General features: G+C 39.9%; 1 protein-coding gene across 1 annotated transcript in view; it reads left to right on the top strand.

The window, feature by feature from the left end:
• The window catches only part of CIBAR2 (CBY1 interacting BAR domain containing 2), a 152,155-nt gene extending 139,307 nt beyond the window's left edge, over positions 1–12,848 (top strand). The window contains exons 8-9 of the mRNA XM_078668368.1: positions 582–683; positions 7,041–12,848. Coding sequence (XP_078524494.1) covers positions 582–683; positions 7,041–7,175 — 237 coding nt within the window. The 3' untranslated portion in view covers positions 7,176–12,848. The remainder of the gene's footprint in view (positions 1–581; positions 684–7,040) is intronic.
• The last annotated feature ends 5,231 nt before the right edge of the window (positions 12,849–18,079 follow it).

The following is an 18,079-nucleotide window of genomic DNA, read 5'->3' as shown; positions in this document are numbered from 1 at the left end:
CTAGAGACTAGCGCATCACACTTCTGTCACGCCCCGACACAATCCCCACCACAGAGTGATGAAAATTTCATGCTAGATTATTCCACGTCACCCCTAGAGAGAGGGATTATCCCCACCATTTCCGGCATGCTTCTACTGATATATACAGTTTACTGTTTTTCAATGTTTTTAAAGAAAAGAATTGCTACACTGAACTGTCAAGGGGGAAGAAACCCACCCACCACATGTAAACAGCCACAAATTTGTGTAGTTAATCTACATTGTGAACCACACGATAGGCCTGTACAATTATAACCGTATACCAAAGTAATAAAAACAGGTTTAAAAAAACCTTTTTACATAGATTGTTCCTGCAGCAGGTGATGGGCATACTGAAGCTTAGCAGTTCCCACAGCAGAGAGCATTGAGAGGTGGGCTGAAACAGCTACAGATGCGGTGTGCAAGTTCACAATCTATGAAGGGCATGCCTCCACAGCTCTTTGAACCTGTTGTGGTTTGAATTTATTTGCAAATATCTTGTTCTGTTTGTTGCATTTTTTTGTATGGTGATGTATATCTGAGTTGCTAACTTTCCAAAACAGGATTTTAGATCAGCAATCCGTATGAGTCAAGGAACCCAAGATATAAGACCGGTCCATGCAACAAATCCTTCCTCCAGCTTACCATGGTCCATAGGCAGTCAGGTGAGTGACCGATTACACTAACTACACTAAATTGATTAAAAAGTAAACCTCTAAGAGACTGTGGTTTTGCATATTTATATATAACTAACCGTCTAGTCCTCACCAAATTCTAACATTACATACATTTAGCTTAATGTGAAAAATAACACACCTAATGTTTATATTGTCATCATTTATAAAACAAAAAAGTTACTAACACTCAGGAAAATTGTATTTTTAAAAAACTGTACCCTTCCTGCTCCTTTATCAATTAAGAATTTATTTACAATCAGATGCTGCCAAACAGGTACACTTGATTATATTGAAAAACAAAGCTTTTTGGTCTGCGCACAGGCTTTTACGTGTTCAATTTGTGCTGATGTAGTGTGCTCCAGAGGTATCACTCTCTCCCCCTTAGAGTGTTGCACATAAAAGGATTGAAGCGTCCTCTGTGTAGAGGACGACTCACTGGGCACAACTTATTTCCGCTTATGTGCGTGCGAAATTTGTGAAGATATTTGATCCAGTTAAGGTTAAACTTTCATAAGTAGGGTGTTTATTTGAAGATAATTGTCATTAACTTCCAAGTTAAATTCATATTGACAATTTTCACATGATTTTATAATCCATAGATTTTTTCAAAAACGTTCCCAATGCATTTCGTGCACTAGGTGCACTTCTTCAGGGGAATCTAAACGTAAAAGATCAAATGAACTCAGTATGAGGATAGGGTCCTACTAAACATAGGTGAAACGTTTTTACATCATCGATCAAAACATTTTTAAAACATGCAATCTGATGTTAGCAAAAATGATGACTTGAGAAATATTGGTAATGATGATATGTCAGCGTGATAAACGAAGAGGAAGATGTGGATAGGGTGCTACTAAACATATAGGTGAAACGTTTTTACATCATCGATCAACACATTTTTAAAACATGCAATCTAATGTTAGCAAAAATGATGACTTGAGAAATATTGGTAATAAAGATATGTCAGCGTGATAAACGAAGAGGAAGATGTGGATTATTTTAGTGGATCACCGAGGTGTAAACGATATTCTAATTATTCTTAGTGCATATCCGGGAAAACATGAGGTGCTTATTAATCAATGTTCGTGAAATCACTCGAAAAAGTGCATTCACTCGAGAAAGTGCATCGCGCTATTTCGCAACTAAGAAGTGTACAAGAAAGTGCTCGTGACAGATCTCTTACCTATAAAACATGCAAAGAAGTTTCAACTGGTGTCTTCCGTGTTCTAGCCGGGTTCCGTAATCGAGCCCGCAGTTCAATCATTGTAGGTGTGTTTGGAAATAAATATAGGACTGAAGGGTGATGCTTCGAAGTGAGCGCCATCTTGAAATGGTGAAATACATGCACGAGTGTGTTTAAAACAGAAGATCTGTGCTAATTTACTTTGGGTGCCATCTTGAAAAGGTGATGCGTAAAAGGATATTAATGGGAAAGGATTCAATGTGTAGAAATGTGATATAATCATTAAGATCAATAAGATCAATCTGAAATTGTGCACCATAAACATGTAAAAAATCGTGCAATTATAGATTAACAGTCTTAGTAAACGAATTATATGGACCATAAAACGTGCTGTAGTAAATAAGGTTCAGAAAATTATTGCTAAAGTCATCGCTCTATAAGTAGCAAGAGAATTCTACTCTGTCATTGAGCCCATTCAGTTTCATGGCATTCAAATAGTATATCCAATGATTTTCTCGTTGTAACAGTGTTTGATTCATGTCTCTGCCTGGGGTTTTAACCATAGTTTCCAATACCGCAAATTTCAGTTGACTGATATTGTGATGTCTCCCATTGAAATGTGTGGCCACACTAGATCTCAAGTTGTTGGTTCTTATGTTGCTCTTGTGTTCTGATATTCGCACTTTAATTTTTCTGACCGTTTTTCCCACATATATGAGTCCGCATGGACATTTTAAATAGTATATTACATGCTGAGAGTCACAGGTAGCTGTGGTCCTTAATTTAATGGTTGTCCCTCTCATTGGATGTGTCATGGTGTTGCCCTTTATTATGTTATTGCAACAACTGCAATTATAGTAAGGTATAGTTCCTTTGTAATTGCCTGTTTCCATGTCTCCAGTTTGTTTCAAGATGTCTTGTATGTTTTTGCTTCTTGTATATCCGAATGTGGGTTGAAGAGCAATAAAGTTTTGAAAATCTGGTTCATTGGTGAGCAATGTCCAATGTTTTTTGATTATCTTCTTGTATTGGTGGCTCATGGATGAAAATTTGGATACTATCACTGTTTTTAATGTTTCTTGTTTTGAAGTGGTTTGTAGAAGATCTTTTCTAGTTTTGGTTGTACACTTCTCTAACGCTTTATCCAAAATTGGTTTCGGATATTCTCTTTCTTCAAACCTTGTGATCATATTTTGCAATTGCCTTTGTAGTTCGTGTTCCTCAGATACTATTCTTTTCACTCTGTATAGTTGTGATATGGGAAGGTTGTTCTTCAAGGATGTTTGGTGAAAACTCTTATAATGGAGAAGATTGTTTCGGTCTGTTGTTTTTTGTATAGGGTTGTTTCAATCTTGTCTCTGTTTCGTGTGAGTTGAACATCTAGATATGCGATGGTTTTATTGTCAATGGTGTGGGTATATTGAATGCGATCATTTATCTCATTGAGTTGATTCACTGATGATAGAAGGTCTTGTAATGTCCCTTCCCAGAGTACAAAGATGTCATCGATTAATCTAAAAAAGACTCGAGCATGTTTCTTCCAAGAGTCTTGATTCAAAATGTATCTGTTCTCAAAAATGTTCATGAAACTGTTCGCATACGCTGGAGCGGTACAATTGCCCATTGAGGTTCCTGTGAGTTGTAAGAAATGTTCATCTTCCCATCTAAAGTAACTTTGGTATAAGGTGAAGGTGAGTAGTTCCATGAGAAATATTTGAAAGTTTTGCTCAAGGTTTGATGTCATGAGAATTTCCTCTATTGATTCTAATCCCAAGTTGTGCGGGATTGAGGTGTAGAGGGACTTGACGTCGATGGTACACATCCAGATCTCAATTTCGACCCATAGTGTCGACAAAAGGGAGCATACACGAACCTATTGGGAAATTTTTGGACACCCATTCATAACCAAGATGAACACATACATCAAAGACACAACTGATTTCATTAACAAAATTTCCAACATTCAACTACAAGAGGATCAAGAGATCTGGATGTGTACCATCGACGTCAAGTCCCTCTACACCTCAATCCCCCACAATTTGGGATTATGTGGGAAAAACGATCAGAAAAATTAAAGTGCGAATATCAGAACACAAGAGCAACATAAGAACCAACAACTTGAGATCTAGTGTGGCCACACATTTCAATGAGAGACATCACAATATCAGTGAACTAAAATATGTGGTATTGGAAACTATTGTTAAAACCCCAGGCAGAGACATGAATCAAACACTGTTACAACGAGAAAATCATTGGATATACTATTTGAATGCCATGAAACCGAATGGGCTCAATGACAGAGTAGAATTCTCTTGCTACTTATAGAGCGATGAGTTTAGCAATCATTTTCTGAACCTTATTTACTACAGCACGTTTTATGGTCCATATAATTCGTTTACTAAGACTGTTAATCTATAATTGCACGATTTTTTACATGTTTATGGTGCACAATTTCAGATTGATCTTATTGATCTTAATGATTATATCACATTTCTACACATTGAATCCTTTCCCATTAATATCCTTTTACGCATCACCTTTTCAAGATGGCACCCAAAGTAAATTAGCACAGATCTTTTGTTTTAAACACACTTGTGCATGTATTTCACCATTTCAAGATGGCGCTCACTTCGAATCATCACCCTTCAGTCCTATATTTATTTCCAAACACACTTACAATGATTGAACTGCGGGCTCGATTACGGAATCCGGCTAGAACACGGAAGACACCAGTTGAAACTTCTTTGCATGTTTTATAGGTAAGAGATCTGTCACGAGCACTTTCTTGTACACTTCTTAGTCGCGAAATAGCGCGATGCACTTTCTCGAGTGAATGCACTTTTTCGAGTGATTTCACAAACATTGATTAATAAGCACCTCATGTTTTCCCGGATATGCACTAAGAATAATTAGAATATCGTTTACACCTTGGTGATCCACTAAAATAATCCACATCTTCCTCTTCGTTTATCACGCTGACATATCTTCATTACCAATATTTCTCAAGTCATCATTTTTGCTAACATTATATTGCATGTTTTAAAAAATGTGTTGATCGATGATGTAAAAACGTTTCACCTATATGTTTAGTAGGACCCCATCCACATCTTCCTCTTCGTTTATCATGCTGACATATCATCATTACCAATATTTCTCAAGTCATCATTTTTGCTAACATCAGATTGCATGTTTTAAAAATGTTTTGATCGATGTAAAAACGTTTCACCTATATGTTTAGTAGGACCCTATCCTCATACTGAGTTCATTTGATCTTTTACGTTTAGATTCCCCTGAAGAAGTGCACCTAGTGCACGAAATGCATTGGGAACGTTTTTGAAAAAATCTATGGATTATAAAATCATGTGAAAATTGTCAATATGAATTTAACTTGGAAGTTAATGACAACAATTATCTTCAAATAAACACCCTACTTATGAAAGTTTAACCTTGACTGGATCAAATATCTTCACAAATTTCGCACGCACGTAAGCGGAAATAAGTTGTGCCCAGTGGGTCGTCCTCTACACAGAGGACGCTTCAACACTTGATTATGTTGTCACCTACCTATAAAATCAGACCGTTTTCAGTTTGGTCTGGAGAATTGAAGTTTGTAATAACATATCAAATAAACCAAGGTCAAAAGGGATCCGTAAGAAAGAGTTGTTGCTTCTGTTCAATCGGCTAGTTTTATTTTCAAGCACTACGAGGTCCTTTTAAATCAATGAGAACTCAAATTTAAAATAGAGAAAGTGTGAGGTGGTTGCTGATTGCACCAGCAGACCTGATGCTCCTAGAAATATTTTTTAAACCTTAGACACTTTAGAGTTCATGATTTTCTCATTGGGAAAAGACTAAACAAGTGGGGCTTTCAATGAAGGACAGCCATGATGGATAGCTTTGTTTGCTAAACAGCAAATTCGGCTATGTTTGTTAAAAAGCAACTAAATGGATCACAAAACATGGAACCTTGTCCCCAGGACATATGAAAATAAATGGGAGGAGTTTGACTGTAACCCACTACATGTTTGATGAAAACCGAACACTCCGTATCACTACAAGCTCCTCCTACCAGATGTTCATTATGGTGGTTGTGGCATGATGATTTTAGCCTGCTGTGCTGCTGCAGGATCTTAACTGTCAGTCATTGAGTCTGCAATTAATTCCTCTATAAGCTAGCATGTTCTAGAGGAAAATGTGAGACCATCTGCCCAACAGCTAAAGCTTACCCGAAAGTGTATCTCACAACTGTACAGTGGTCCAAAGCACACCAGAAAATGTAGTATGTAATTGCTGAACAAGAAAAGGTTTTTGAATTGCCATGCCAAGTCCAAGTCTCAGCATCTCTGAGATACTATGGCAGGGCCTAAAGAGAATTTTGGTCATAAAAGAGTGCTCTCGCACATCACGAGCGAAAGTTTTTTTTTTTTTTTTGCTTAAGACAGCCAGAGTTCTAGCAGGTCACGTGAGAGTCTGAAATTTAGTATTAATGTTTACTTGAAGGTATTGCTTATCTTATTCATAGGTTACACTTACATTTTCATGTAAAGCTATTGGAAGTTGGTTATTTTTTGTTTAATAAATATTGACAAATTGAAATTAGTATACATTATTTGCTTTGCTCCATAAGGTTACATTTAACTACTTTTAGGACTTATTGGAGTACACAAATGTCAGCTTTGTCTTAATTTGTAAAACCATTGAATTTTTGGAGGGGTGGGGGTCTACTTTGGTTTTTCACATCACAGCAGACCTTATCTTGTATTGTTAACTAAGCATATGAATTTCTGTCCCAAAAAGAAGGCTACATCTATGATTGTTTCATATTAGTTTTTTATTTAGTAAACAATTTTATACTTGTTTCAGCTTATTTGCTTTCCACCTCTCACTTTCTGTTTTTAAAAACAAAACACAGAAAATGTGCTTTTTATTTTGCATTTAAGAATATTGCTTTTGGGTCTCTCTTTAAAAGATGTTCTGTGTCCTTCAAGTAGGCAAAATGTTTGATTGTTGTTTTTTAACTCCGAAAAGATATGTCCGATGACTGAAAATGCAATTCTAGATGTATAAATTTATAATATAAGGAATACCTGGAAAGCACCGTTCTGCTTGAAGTCTGTCTTCTCTGTGAAAACTAAATACTAGATAAATTGTTCTTTCTACAGAGTGCCCAAAGCACCCTTCAACCAAAAAGATCCAAGAAGCCAGTAGAGGTCGAGAGTGAAGAGGAGGAGGAGGAGGAAGAGGAGGAAGAAGAGGAATTTAGTAGTGCAGAATATGCACGGGTCCGAAGACGATAATCCTGGGACTGTAGCTAAGAATGAGGATTTGTTATATCTTTAGTGTACTTTCTGCAGACATGGATTCTTCTCAGTTCCCAATTTTCAGCACTTTTGGTCAAGTCAAAGTGCTACAGGAGAATAACCAAACTTCATTACAATATTGCATATATTGGTGAGAGGAGTACAGTTAAAATCTGTTCACATCCTTTAGAACGACTTCAATTATTCTTAAGCTTTAATGATGTTTTATGTTGTAAATATTGTTGAGGTCTTTAAACATGAATCTAAAGGTAGAAGTTGCTGGAATTGGTTGCAGTAAATCATAGGGTGGGCATTTCGGACACCTCCACATCTTCTCCGTTTTTAGGCCATCTTCTGTTACACCGCTTACCCTCAATCACGTCCTTGAGGAATGATGTTTTCACTGTTATTTCAGTCCAGGCTTTGGCTGTATGCACTGTGCTTGACTTATGCAGTTCTTTTGCTCAAATGTTGGTTTATCGCCAGCAAATAAGTATGGTTGAACTGTGAGCCTAGAGAGGTTTAAGAGGTTATATCATTTAAATGCATCACTAATTGTAGTGTACGAGGTACGTCTGAAAGGCAAGTCCAGGCTTTAAAGTTGTAATTTCTCAGTACAATCCTGTGAAACTTAGATATTTAGAGTCCTCAAGTACAGCAGTTCTTACCAGGAGGGCACATCACAACATGAAATGTAATTCTTTGTAAAAAGGTATGTTGTGTGGTGTTGTAGATTTTAAGCCAGTGAGGGAGGAGACAAAGGGTAGCCTCAGGAGTGAATCCATGCCCTTAAAGGCTTTTGGAATATTGTGCCTTTTTATTTGAACTAGTACCATCTGCCTAGTCTTTAGTGAGCAACAAATTATTCCGTTATGATTCAGTTACCAATTTCCACCTGTTTTACCCCAAAGTTGCTTATGACTACTGAGAATGTCTTTTTAAGTTTTTCCGGACATATTTTGCTACACCTTGAGAGAATTCCCTGACTCCATTAGGATGTATCCCGGATGAGGGAGGACACCTCCATCTTAGTGGTAATTGGGATTTGTCTCAGTGTCCTTTTCTGAGGATTTAGGTCTGCCCATTCATTCTGCTCTGTGCTCCTGAAATTGGCATGCTTTCTATCACCAGAAACTCTAAGTTTGGCCATAAGTTTATAAAAGTGGCTCATGATATGCAGCTTTACTTGGCGCCTCTGAGCACATTTGATACAGTCTCTTGGTTCGTTAAGGTTTGGATATCCTGGCATGTGTTAAGCGCTTTGCTGTCCCAAGGCTCATTTAGTGTCAAGTTTGGGGCTCCACAAGATACTCTTAGTCTCCTCCCGCACACACTCCTCCCGCCTCCCTCCCTTTTACACACTGGTTTCTCAGTCAGTCTCTACAGAGGGAGGTAACGTGGTCCTTGGAATTTCCTGGTCTTGTAAGCTTTTCCTCTTGGGACTTTTTAGACTTTTACAGGAAGCAACAGAGCAATATGGTCTCTAAACAAGTAATGCTTATGACTGACATCTATTTTGTATAAACCAAGTATTAACCATGTGCGGGACCAGCTTTCTTGAACTTCCTGAGGAGAGTTTACTGTTTCAAATATTTCTCGTAACAAATGTGTTTGAGGCTGTTCACTCGCACTTCTTTAGTAAATATTGTTTAGCCAAGTGAGGCCTGAGCATTCACTTTGCTGCACTTACAAAGTTTCATTTTGTGCCTAAACTCCCTTCCTATCTCAAGCTTCTTCAACATTTGGTCTCTTCCTCATAACATAGTAATTAATCTACATAGTGTTTCTCTTTTACGTTCTTGCTATTTTTGCACTTTGAATAGGAAAAGTGCTTTCTAATCTTATTTCAAGGATGACATTTAGTCACCCATATTTTTGGCATAAAGGTTCACATGTATCTTGTGTTTGGATGCTTGTGATTGAAAAACTATGCTAAACGGAACCATGGCCATGAAAAGAGGATGAGCACGAAAGGTTGGTTTTGCGCAGAAAACAGAACAATAGAAGCTCTGTTATGAATCAAAATATTGCAAGACCCATTGTCCATCAACGACCCTCCAGAGCTGCACCAGGGAATGGTAATTTACTCCAATCTGGTTGTAATAACCTAAGGATAATAAGTTGCAGGACTTAATGCTGTAGGCAATAAACCTCCACATTACCATTCTAGTCTATGTATACAATGGGTCACTGTGTTGTGATGTTAGAGTATCAAACTTAGCCATTAGGAAGCATGGATTGTCCCCATCTTAACGTAAAAGTACGGTTTGCCTCTGGATAGTACCTTTCATTCACATAAAGGCCATATTTTCTGTTTGAACCACAATATAGAAGGTTGCCTAATCTTGTCCTGCCGTCTAACTGGCCAGTACTTCTCAAAATCTTGTAAGAGACCGGTTCATGAAAGCGGTTCCTAAATGTGTCAAAACGTTTACAACCATGGATCAAACACTTTTCGGAGTGAAAGTTGGGCTTTGAGTAAGGGTTTTTTGTTTTGAAGTTCCAGTTGAGGGGGAGGGTTTTCTCCCAGTAGTTTTCAACTCTACTCCAGGTCCCAATTCTTTCCTACAAGAGGAAACCATGGAATCAACAATAGATGCTTTTGTTACATACAAAGAAGTAGAAGTTTCAAAAATCTATTTCAAAGAGGACATTCAAGAGATTCCTCGAACATCAGCAAGTGTACAAAAACCTCCTTTATTATTAACAGGTCCCAAAGCATTTTTTAAAGAAAATTGCTCTCAAGTTTCCTAAGACCATTGGGTCCTTCAAGCTACAAAGTAGTCAAATAGAACTTCTTTTCATCTGTCTTACACAGATCAGAGTTTAGTGCAACAAGAATTTCAGGAACTGCTTAAGAAGGGTACGATATAATTTACTTAATTTTAATAAAAAAAGAAAACAAGAACTTGTGTCTAGTAATCAATCTCTATAAATTCAATAGATGTTGCTGTTAATTCTTTGGTTAGTATGGATACACAAGCTTCAGTAGGGACACTTCTCACATGGATGGATTTGAGCTACAATATTTGAAGGTCATTGTCTGATTTAGGAAATCATATTGTTCTGTTTAATGGTCATTAAATTTACACGACTGAGCAGGGGGACTTGTCTGTGCAGCATGGTAAAATGTCAGGTCACAAATTTGGTTTGATCTGGTGCTCAGTGGACTAATGTTTGTACTTCAGGAGTCTGTATTTGACCTCATGGTCACAGGTTCAAATCTGGATTGGTGCACTCAGCCTTTCAACCTTCCTAGGTAGGTCAAATGAGTACCATTGAAGTAGGTTAAAACACTTTTTATTTAGCAGCAATAGGTATGTCCGCTTCTCAAATAGACTGTATGTTATCCAATCGGCCACCTGAAAAAAATCCTGTCTTCACTAATGGGAATTCAGACAAAAATCCATTCCAAGTCCAGAACCTTCAGAACTAGATGCAATCCCAAGACATTAAAAGTTTTCGTACTTGTAGAATCTGCACGTCTATTTAATACTAACGTAAAAGAGAAACTGTCCTCGTGGATTGGATGCACATTATATTAAAGTGAAAGACTGAATATAGCTAATTTCAAAGATTGACCTATTTCAGCAATCTGCATGGCCACTGCCTTGGCTATTACGGATGCCTTCTGCTTTCATTTTGTGTTCTAATTTCATGGTAAATTTGTCCAATCATTAAAGCATTGGTTATCACCTCTCAGCTAACTACTTCTTGCAAAAACCATTCGGTAGCATTGGATTTAGCAGTTTCTTCGCTCCTCCCGGTTCCACCTCTGTTTGGGAATGCTTCCTTTATGACAAATTCATAGCTGTCATGTGGATGGACTTCTAAAACTAGAATCGCATAGAGCAGCATCTGTTCTTTTATTACATTACTCAAATGTAATTGGTTTCTCATGAATGGCTCTTCCAACCTCAAGGAGGTTTGTTTGTGAAAAACTATGTAAGTTTTTCACCTACGGGGCTAACTTAAGTGCAAATCGTTTATCACAGCTATAGATTCATGAGAATCATCAAATCTCAACCAGTACTTACAGAGTGAATCATAATTCCTGCTGCTTTTATCTCATAGATTTACTTTTATGAAAGGTTCCGGTGTTAGCCAGCATAGCCTTCTTGCTTTGGAAATTATCTATTAATTTGATTTGCCAAAAGATGACTACTTAAAGCAACTTAAATCAGTGGCTGTCTTACTTGATGCATGATATGCATTATACATCAAACCCCTTTTATTCAGCTAGCGATTATTCTCCAGTCTTTAGTCATCAGCACAAGGTAAGCTTGATGTAAATTGTACAGTTTATAAGTAGCTACACATTGATTTGCCCAGGCAATAGTTTGAATGGGTAAATAAGAAGTTAATGGACTGAATTGATAGGAATAACGCAAAATGAATTCCAGATGGAGGTCCTCCCTTTAACAAATACGGTTGCCTCCTCTCTGTAACAAGTCTGAATTGCATGTCTATCATCATTTCCTAAATTGAGGGAGGTTTTGAAGAGGACTGCCAGCACCCAGCCTAATTCATTACTTTTATGGGGAGTGTCAGTTTATATTGATAAAACTCCTTTCTTCGGGATTTATTACATCACCTACTGTTGGGCTCCACCTTGCTTGCCTGTCCCAAAAGCTGTCTTCTGTATATAACACTTCAGGATGCCTACACCCATGCGGTTGCATTAGTCTAGATGGGATAGTATAAGGGTGTGGGCGAGTTCCAATTTTTGGTCAGAGCGAAGCATTGGGTATTTTCTGAGCACGACCAGCAATAATGATTGCACCCAAAAGTGATTTACTGTGACAAATTGACTGAGTGCCCAGCAAAGAAGCTTTGTCATCTCTTGCCAAACCCATGTTAAAAACACCTCCAGCTTTTCATACCATACCAGATTTATTAATGTAGGGGTGACCTGGCTTTGTGTGGAATCCTAGTTTCAAATGAAAGCAGACACAAACATTACCCTGCAATGTTCCTATGCCTAAAAGGTGTAATTCCCACAAACATTCTACATATGCAATATACCTGTTTGCCCAGAGATTTGTACTGGAGGGTGCCTTTAAAGTATAAATCTTAGAGAAAATATCCCTTGTTTGCTTTTCGCCTTGGAGCAAGGGTTTTTAATCACAGCAAAACTCAATCTTCTTTTTTTTTTCCCGTGTGAGTGCTGCTGATGACTTCGTGGGAGAGCAGCCCTTTGTGAATGTTGCACGGATCACTGGCTTTCAAGACAAAATGCTAGTGATGGTTAGTGCACAGATTCTCTTACTTGTCTGACAGTCCCCAAATTATTGCATTTTCTATATTACATCACAGAGTGTCTTTCAGAGGCAACGGTTCTTTGCAGAATTTTCAGAAAAAAATATAACTTTTAAATGGCCAGACATGTCTCTGCAGTATAGCAGAAAGATCTGCAGTATGTTGCCAGCCTCAGTAACCCAGCGGTCATCGTCCTGCAATCATTGCCTCTGTTTTCTGTTTGTGCCTGATTTGTTTTTCACAATGTTTACTTGTTTTATATGTTCAATTCACCATTTGTTAGTGTTGATGTGTGGAATCATTTGCAAGTTTAAGTATGGAAAGAGTAATAATAACTGACTGCTGTGTTTGCATTTCTATTGTAAATTGTCAGTGAAAGAAACATATTAAAGATGAACTCTGTGTACCATTCGGAATCTTTTTTCATTCCTTTTAAATGTGTTCTTTTGTGTCCTTTTGCATAATTTTAAATTATTGAAGTTTTTTCATTATGCCAGCTGTTAAACAGAATTCGTCTTTAGAACAGAGCAACCATTGAGGTGTTTTCATCAGGCAGGAGTTAAATAAGCTTTGATTTGTGTATTGTGATATTACCGAAGAGCATTACAAAACGGAAGAGGCAGAAATATCGATATCCTTAATACATAAATGGATATAACGTGACAGCGTGCACCACCAGTTCACATAGTGTGGTGGATTATGAGGACAAAAAAAGCAGTATTGTGAATGTGAACCATGTTTTAATATACCATCTAAGTGATGTGTGCTGATGGTGTCAGACATGTTAGGTATGATCAGCGCTCTAAGTGTACCATTGAGCTAGGACATTAAATGGCCATTAAGTTACAGACCACTTTCTCCGTCTTTTGCCTGCTTAGTGGCAGATTGTATACCCACTTTGCTGTCCCAGGCCATAGTTGTAACTCACAGTTTGTGACAGGGGGCAAAACAATATATTGGATACTGTTTACCATTGGGACCCAGGGCCTAATATACTAATTACATCCAATTGAATAATCTTTTTTCTCTTTTGTGTACTTCACTCTGCCATGGTAGGCATAAGAAGAAACAATGGTGCGGATTGCATTAAAATTTACTGTCAAGTGTTTTCTTGCTCATGACCAAAGAAAGTACAGCTATGTATACTATTAAATATCTTTTTGCGTACAGATTTTTGTTCTTTGCTCAGTTAAACTCTCTGAGAAATTAGGTTTTTAGTTGATGTGGCTGGTTCCACGAGACTAGGGCAAAGACTAAAATGATGGCCGACTACAATGGAGCACGGGCCCAATACACAAAGTGTATTGGGAATCTGGTGGTGTCCGAGAAGGTGGTGTCTTCGTCGAGGAGCCACTGGACAAAGCTGCAGTGAAGATTCCTACATTTAGACTTATTGTCTTTTTTAGGAGTTGAAAATCTCCAGTGGACAAAGGTGCAGGCTGTAGCCATCGAGGGCTCCATGAGGCTGAACCCTTTCTGTGAAAGGCTGCTGAACAGGAGTTGCTGCTAGGGAGAAGAAGTTAGCAGGAGGTACAGCGAAGTCACGCTGACAGGTCATGCACCTTGGGCAGTAGATCCTGCACTCCTCTCAGTTCTAAGTCTCAAGTTTTGGATTTGGGCTTTCTGAGTACCTTTAGCACCACTTCCAAGGGCCCAGGCCTGAAGCTGCACTACTTGGACGCCAGGCTCACTCAGGCAGGGTCCCAGTACAGATTCAAGATGGTTGGAATCTTCTGTCCCTTAGACTGTGATCAAAAGGCCAGCAAACTAGCCCTTGAAGTCACTCTGGAAGTCCTGGTCCAAGTAGAAGAGCAGGGAAGACCTCAGGGGGGGGGGGGGGGGGGGGGTCTCATAGCAGTCTTTGGGCAGCAGTGTGCTCTGTGGTGTAGCAAAGCATTCCTCCTGAAGTACACAGCTGGCCACAGAAGCAGACTATCCTTCCGCAGGTCCAGCAGTGAACTGAAGAGTGGGTCTGAGGGTCCTATTTTTATGCCTTGTGCCTCTTCTGTAGTTGGAGAAACATCTGAAAGCTTTTCCTCACAGAAGAGTTCAAATTCTCTTGCCTCCCTACTGTGGTCCCATCCTGTTTCAGGCACAATAGGCTAGTTAGTAGCTATTTATGTGAGAGCAGGAAATAGTCTACGGAAGTGCAAGTGTTGCTGTGAACAGCCCCCCTCCAAACTTGTTTGAGATTACCCACCCAGGCAAACTTAGTCCCTCTGTTGTGGGAGGAATATAAAATGGTCAGCTGCCAACTACACGCAGTTATGTGACCCTAGAAGCAGACTGCAGGCTTCAAATGGTTAGGACAACAAAATGCCAAGTTTCTCAAAGTAATCTATATGACGGGGCAAACCAATCTTCCCCCAGGGAACTGGGTGATGCTGTTAGAAAATAAACGTGTTCCTGGAGGAATTATTTGGATTCCAATTAGCAAAATAATATATTGGTCAACATAATGATCCAACAGTTAACCATCAGGAAATTATTCAGATAATCAGCAGTGTATTGTTATAAGGAAAAATATTTTTTTGTATACAGAAAATAAGTCCATATTACATCACAGGTATAGACAGGACAGCATATACAGCAATACATCAATATAACACTGGGGCTACCCTGCAATCCCTGTGTATTTTGTAGTATGCATTCAATTTGGGGATCTGAGGAAGTGCATAATCCTCTTAACTGTGCAAGTTTATAAATCCACAGTCCTGCATAATTTTCCTTTGCAGAGAGGACCGAAGCGCAATGTTATCAATGCTGTTAGAGAGGACAGACTGTTGACGTTTCGGTCTCAGTTGGCTAACATATTCCACAAGACAAGAAACAAAGGATGGCTGAGTGATAGTTGCGCAGGATTGTAACAATATCTGAGATCACAATACCAACAAGCTCCAAGGATAAGATGATAGCCATCCACTATCAATCAACAAGGGTAATGAAAAGTCAACACCCTATAAAGTCCAAAAAAGAAAGTTATATCCTGAGCTAGTAACAACAATCTGTAAAAGTTCTTCAAGTAATTCACAAGAAAGATGATCTTCGTTTCTTCAGTTTATTCAGAAAAAATTCTTCTCCAGAAATCTAGCCGCAAACATGTGTTTCGTCTTTGGTGGTATAAACTACAGACTTCAGGGCTATAGCAAGGCTGTCATTATTTGTTGAATAAAATGGTTTCAACGTAAAGTAGATAATTTTATCGGAATTGAAAATGTAATTGAGGTTCTTGACTGAGAAAGTAAAAGCTTATATAAGGAACATCAAAATCACAGAAGAGCTCCAGACGGGATAAGTATCTCGGACTAAGTGTAATCCGACGCGCAAACAGGACACCGGTGTCCTGTTTGTGCGTCGGATTACACTTAGTCCGATAAAATTATCTACTTTACGTTGACACCATTTTATTCACCACCCCCTTTTGTGCCGCCATAAGTGTGGCAGGGTATGCTCAGACGTGAGTTCCTTGCTCACTTTGCCACTGGATTCAAGCAAGCCGGGCTGAAGACGGCTGGAATGCCAGAAACCGATCCTCGGAAGCTTGTTTCCGGTCCATGGAAGGCATGGCTTGGCAGTTCGGGCTGGACTGTTCCCATGAGGCACAGGGTCAGACTGATTTGCATATAGCCATGTCTGAACTGGGGTGGCAGAGTGGGCCTAAGAACGGTGATGGATCAAACCCAGATCTTTTGACTGGTTGTGAGTGTTTGATTGGTTCAGATGCTCCGTCCATCACCACCCCCTTTTGTACCGCTTTGGCCGCCATAAGTGTGGCAGGGTATGCTCAGACGTGAGTCCCTTGCTCACTTTGCCACTGGATTCAAGCAAGCTGGGCTGAAGATGTCTGGAATGCCAGAAACCGGTCCTCGGAAGCTTGTTTCCGGTTCAAGGAAGGCATGGCTTGGCAGTTCGGGCTGGACTGTTCCCATGAGGCACAGGGTCGAACTGATTTGCATATAGCCATGTCTGAACTGGGGTGGCAGAGTGGGCTAAAGAACGGTGATGGATCAAACCCAGATCTTTTGACTGGGTGTGTGTGTTTGATTGGTTCAGATGCTCTGTCCATCACCACCCCCTTTTGTACCGCTAAGGCCCACCACCTCGACAAACAGCATTATAGTCCTTTGAGGATCCGGGTAAGGGATCCAGCAGACAACATCCTTCACCACAGGGGCAGGAAACCTCCCTGTCCCCAGTCCCTCTGGCAGCAGCCTCCAAGCTGCTTTAGTTTCCCATTAGTGGCACACAACCACAGGCAGGATTAGTCCTTTTCTCCAAAGGCGGGATGTCATAACTTTTACCATAAGCGTCCTGCAGATAGTCAAACAGGGCTATACCATGCTATTCCTGTTTGTACCGTTACATCTTTCACCCACAGCAGAGCAGCTTTCGGAGGTCCATTTGGTCATTTTGCTACAGAAATTCTGGCTCTTTTGGGGAAAGGAGCCATGGAGAGGGTCCCCACCCTGGAGTTTGGAACTGGATGTTACTCCTGTTATTTCCGTGTGCCAATAAAATGCAGAGGTATCCATGCTATATTAGATCTTTGACCACTCAATTTCTTCCTGCTGACTGACAAATTTATGATGCTCACTCCATCTGCCCTGGATACAGGCGACTGGATGGTGATGTTGGGCCTCCATGATGTCTATTTCTATGCTCCAGTCTTGCAGACTCACAGGTTCTACCTGTGATTCAAGGTGTGCCGCAGGTTCACATGCTCCCTTTTGGCCTCAAAAGTGTCCCTCAGGTGTTCTTAGAGGTGCTGGTCAGAGCATATTTTGGAGGTTGGTGACACTAGTAGTCTCCTACCTTGAAGTCTCGCTTGTGAGGGTGTGCGCTCCCTAGTTGGTCCCTCTGGATGCCAACAAACCATACATCACTAGGGTTCCCGATCAAACTAAATTCATGCTTCACTTCATCACAGATGCTCGCAATCCTTTTTAGCCATCCTGTAAAAAGAGTAGTTTTGGGCCTTCCATCTGGGTCAAAGAGTCGAGGACATTCAGGCCATGATTCTCATATTTCAACTTCTTTCCTGGGTCTCAGTGAGGATGGCTCTGAGACTTCTTGGTCTACTGGCATTCTGCTAGTCGACAAATCCAGGAGGCACAGGTGGGCTCTGCAGTAGGATCTGAAGTCTCTTGACCAACACCAAGGGAACCTGTCAGATCCAACCAGGTTTGAAAGGAACTGCAAAAGATCTGCAGTGGTAGCTGCTTGTCTTCAATTAGACTAGCAGCAAACCCCTCTCCCCACCCAACTCAGTGGTGACAGACTCATCCGTGCTGGATTTTAATAGTCTTCTGAGAAGTGAAGATCACACTACTCTGGTCTCTGGCAGAAACCCTGCTCCACATCAGTTTGCTGGAGTTTCGTTCCATCTGCTTGCCTCTGAAAGCTGTCCTTTTGGACAACACCACTGCCATGTGGTATTGCAGCAAGCAGTTCAGGGTGGGGTCCTGGGCTCTGTATCTCTGGACCTAGCAGAATCTTCAGCGCCTTGCTCGGATTGTATGCCAACACTGCAGACAAACCTGTCTAAAGATAAATGGCAGCTACATCTGGAGGCTGTGCAGGGCATTTTGCAGCAGTGGAAAGATCCCCAGCTCTATCTCTTTGCCACCGCCAAGGATGCACAC

Source organism: Lissotriton helveticus, chromosome 12 (assembly GCF_964261635.1).
Source record: "Lissotriton helveticus chromosome 12, aLisHel1.1, whole genome shotgun sequence".
NCBI lineage: Eukaryota > Metazoa > Chordata > Amphibia > Caudata > Salamandridae > Lissotriton > Lissotriton helveticus.
Note: the sequence above shows the minus strand (reverse complement) of the source record. Positions and strands in the feature narration are given on the sequence as shown.